Source organism: Mixophyes fleayi, chromosome 12 (genome assembly GCF_038048845.1).
Source record: "Mixophyes fleayi isolate aMixFle1 chromosome 12, aMixFle1.hap1, whole genome shotgun sequence".
Taxonomy (NCBI): Eukaryota; Metazoa; Chordata; class Amphibia; order Anura; family Limnodynastidae; genus Mixophyes; species Mixophyes fleayi.
The window spans coordinates 63713376-63717890 of NC_134413.1; the positions used below are offsets into that span (position 1 = coordinate 63713376).

At 36.8% G+C, this 4515-nt stretch overlaps 1 protein-coding gene across 1 annotated transcript; it reads left to right on the forward strand.

The window, feature by feature from the left end:
- The first annotated feature begins 540 nt into the window (after positions 1-540).
- On the forward strand, positions 541-1494 carry LOC142108314 (olfactory receptor 6C4-like). The gene has a single exon (XM_075191948.1). The coding sequence runs from the start codon at positions 541-543 to the stop codon at positions 1492-1494; it is 954 nt and encodes a 317-aa protein (XP_075048049.1).
- Positions 1495-4515: the final 3021 nt, after the last annotated feature.

Consider the following 4515-nt stretch of genomic DNA (forward strand, 5'->3'; position numbering starts at 1 on the left):
CTTCTCTGAAATAATCTGTCATTTATTACCGCAGTGCTCACACAAATCTAATGACACTGCTCTACTCATTGTTTAGAAAAAATATACTTGTCAGATTCAGTAAAAAAAATCGAATAAAATTGCCAATTAGTGTTATTGTACATCTGTCAATCGCAATTCATAAAATATTGTAACTTACAGTAATTAAGTCATATTGCTTTCAATAATTGAACTTGTTCAAGATTGGTTAAAGACAGTTTCTGATGATTGCTATGGAATATATGATGCATGATATGTGCTCAGCTATATGATATAATCAGATAATATTATGTGAAACACCACTAATCATATAATGTAATTTATATGAAAGTGCTTGTAGCAAATTTCCTTTTCTTTAAAAAGCAAAAAACAACTTCTGATATATAATATATTGTATATAATAAACCCTGTGAGTTTAGTTATCTAACAAAAAGGTACATACAATTCTGAATATATAATATTTATTCTTTACATACTAATTTTGGATCCTGATCTTTTTTCTCATAGGCACATGTCAGCAAAATGGTGGAAACAAACAAAACTGTTGTAAAAGAATTTATTTTATTGGCTTTTGCTGATTTACACCAGTTTCAGAATTTACTTTTCATTATTTTTCTGCTAACCTACATTACATGTGTCATGGGGAACGTTACTATAATTGTTCTTGTCAGAATAGAACCTTCTCTTCATACTACAATGTATTTTTTCATTAGTGTATTCTCTGTTTTAGAAATTATGTTTGTGTCTGTCACTATCCCCAGACTTTTAGATAATCTAATTGCAGCTAATAATATTATATCTTTCAATGGATGTTTTACCCAAATGTACATCTTTGACTCCTTAGGTGTAACTGAATGTTATCTTCTTGTAGTAATGGTTTTTGACCGACACCTGGCTATTAACAATCCTTTACACTACCCAGCTATAATGACACATGCTTTATGTATTGAGTTGGCTGTTTTATCATGGATCATGGGATTTGCTATTAATTTAATCCCCACCATCATCACAGCACGTTTGGAATTCTGTGGCCCTAATATGATCGACCACTTCCTCTGTGACTTGGCTCCTCTGCAGAACTTGTCATGTTCAGATCCCTTCATTAGCATTATATGTACAAGCACAAGTACAATATTAGTTTCTGTTTTGCCTTTATGTATAATCATAGGATTCTACATCCATATAATAATGACTATCTTAAAGATCAAGAGTTATGAAGGAAAACAGAAAGCCTTTTCCACATGTACATCTCATCTCATCGTAACCAGCCTATATTATGGTACAGGCATCATTGTGTATGTCAAACCTAAGGGAAGCCATTATGACAAGTATCTTGCTATTATGTACACGGCATTCACGCCTATGATTAACCCTTTTATTTACACCTTTAGAAACAGGAATGTGAAGAAAGTTTTCAGGAATTCAATAAACCGTCTTATAAAACCACTTCCATTGTTAAATGTTCATATTAAATAGACTTTGTGCAAGACAGTTTATTTTTACAGAGACTAATTTGTAACTTAAAACATTGTCTACAGTATTTAAAGAGGAGCTAAACATTTTACTGCATGGTAAGCCTATTTCACTGAACGTGTAGAATATTTCTTTCGAGACTCATTTACAGTTGAATACATTTGTGTGAAAAGCACAGGTGCAAACTGTGTTGCATAAAATATGGGTATTTTCAGATGCACACTAAGCAAGATACACCTGGTGGAAAATTGTTATCACTGATAGCATGTATATGTCAGAAGCAATTACAGACAATGCTAAATACAGAGCATGCCATTGGTAACTATGTCCATCACTATTGAGCACAAATGTGTAGCATAAGCCGCGTTTCTGAATCCAACCAACTGATAAAAGTTTGTCTCACAAATCCTTATAGTTATCTACTTGTGTACTGTACTCCTGCGTTAGTATTGGATTCCTCTCCAATACACTATGCTGTATAATAATTTCCTACTTACAATAATCTACTTGTGGATCCAAGGAGAGAAAGATTGATGGCAAGTTGCACTCATTTACAAGTGAATAATCTGCCTGGTGTTGTCAGCAGCCTGTCAGCTAGTGATGATTCCCGACTGATCCAGGTGGATCAGGAATAGTAGGAGCATGTTGAACTTGTTAGTGAGGACTTTAGCAAAGTTCTTAAGGTATATGTTTAATGGAGAAAAGGGGTAGCAGCTAGCTTTTTAGGGATGATCTCGGCACTCATTGTGACGGGATCAAACATCTTACGCTCCAGGACTGAGATAAAAAGGGTGGCTAAAGCCTATTTAACCTAGACTGAATTGAGGTGGCCTGTACACAAAAGAGATCTTTGAAGTAATTGGAGCTGAGTGATTCTTAGTGTTGACTGAAGTGGGATTGAATTTGGGATTCTAGTCTACTAATAAACTATTTCCGTATGCTAATGAGTTTGCCTTTGTATGTGGCTTTATAGGATTCTCAGAATGTTGAGTCAGCAAGATGAGGTGATTTAATAATAGCTACAAACTGAGAGTCTCTGTCAGCTCCAGACATTTAGCGGTACTTAGCAAGAGTTTCATCTAGCATCCAGGAAGACTGTCACAAAATGTTTAATTGAATACACACAAATAATCTTCCAGGTGAAGGGTATACACCATCAGCGCTAAATTTGTTGGCAAAACAGGAATCCGGTAGCATAAAGTCAATGTGTTTGCAAACTCAATTGGGGCCAGAGTAAAAGGCAGAGTCTTAGTCAAAACTATTTGCTACTTGACAAGAGTCTAGGAGAATGTGGTCTTTAAAAAAGCATAGCAAATTGGGGGCGTGGCTTGGTGGCCATACTGACTGGTCGAACTTTTCCTCATCTCTTCACCAAACAAGCTTTTATCACAGACCATCGCTGCTTGCAGCCTGTACATCGACACGCGCTTACATCCAACATCAGGGCCACACTCCCCCTTATATTTGTGTGCTTAAATTGTCTCTCGTGCTGCCATCCAAAGTGTAATCCAAAGTATGTTAAACTGGTGAAATCAGTGCTCAAATCAGCATATACATATTGACATAGATGATATAAATACTCAAATAAAATTAAATACCCAATTTAGTCCCTCTCTGGTGAAAGTAAAGGTTTTATAGCAAAATTAACCAGCCAGTTTATTATCTGGTACTAGTGTGCAAAATTGAGTTGTGCATTAGTAAATACTAAATCCTCAATATCTCAGTACATTTACAAACCAGGGTCTAGTATGTAGCACCAAATTTACATACATGCTTAAATAAATTACCAACCATAAATCAGGACTGAGTGGGATGGATATGGGTATTATCTTTCAAGCTTTGTAGATGCTCAGACCTTCTGTTGCATAGACTGCATGTTTGTATTCTGTGATTTAACAGGATCACCATTTTGTGAGGGACAGCAATCTCACTCCGTGATAGGGCTGAATCTGCAGCTAACAACAGGATTGTGCCAAAAGGAGTGATTTGCCACAGGCATCTAGTAAAGGAGTTAGGTTTTCAACTGACAGTTTGCAGGTAAAGGCTTCAGGCAGGGTTACACACATGTGTAGCAGTGCACCTATAATTTCCGGGAGGCTCCTTAATTTCGGGGAGTCCTCCCGGACTTCCAGAAGAGTAGGCATCCTACTGGACTGTGATGGAGTTGAAGCTTAATGATGCAGTTTTGTGTCATTAGGTGCTGCGCCATGCTTTGAAATAACGTAACTTTTGGTATTTCCTAACAAGCGGGTCATTGGGTATGCATGGCGCCAGCATGGCTCCTCCTACCTCCTGTCACATGAGTTTGAAAGGTTGGCAATTATGTGCAAGACATGTGTGACAAAGTAAAATAATACAGTGTGATTTAACTTACATGCATATAAAATGGTTTGAAAGTGTCTTTTTTACAGTTAACAGCAAAGCTGACAGGGTTTGTCTACATTGAAGAGTAGTTACATAACATCTGTAGAAAACAGCCTTTTAAAGGCAATGTGTCACCTGTCCATCAAGCTAGGACTGTAGAGGAATGTCAAGAATATAAACCTGTATTGTGCACTTTGTATTGCGCAGTGCAACTGATGCCAAACAGTGGCCGGTGTCTAGACATGAGGACTATGTCTAGTCAGTGTTAGGTTACCTGGTTTTATCCTGATGGAAGTGGGTACTGCTTTATTGTGATGGAACAATAAAAGTACCATTTAAAAAGCAAAAAGTTATTCATGTGTGCACCATCAGAGCATTGCTTGTGTCACATGTGGTGTCAGAAGCAGGGTTGCAAAGGACAGCTAAATCACAGATGTCCATCCAGCCAAACAGATGCAATGGTGGTGATTGAAATGTATTTAATATCGCTATCACACACCAAACTGTCATAAAACAGTCAGTTGCAGTGGGGAGATTGTTTCTTGCAGAAAAAGCAAATATTTTTTTCTGTGGAGAAAGAGAGAGAAAGGAGCAATATAATTGTGAACTATTCAGCACATGTTTTATTTTGCAAAGAAAGGAAAGTAAAAGTTTTAAAAA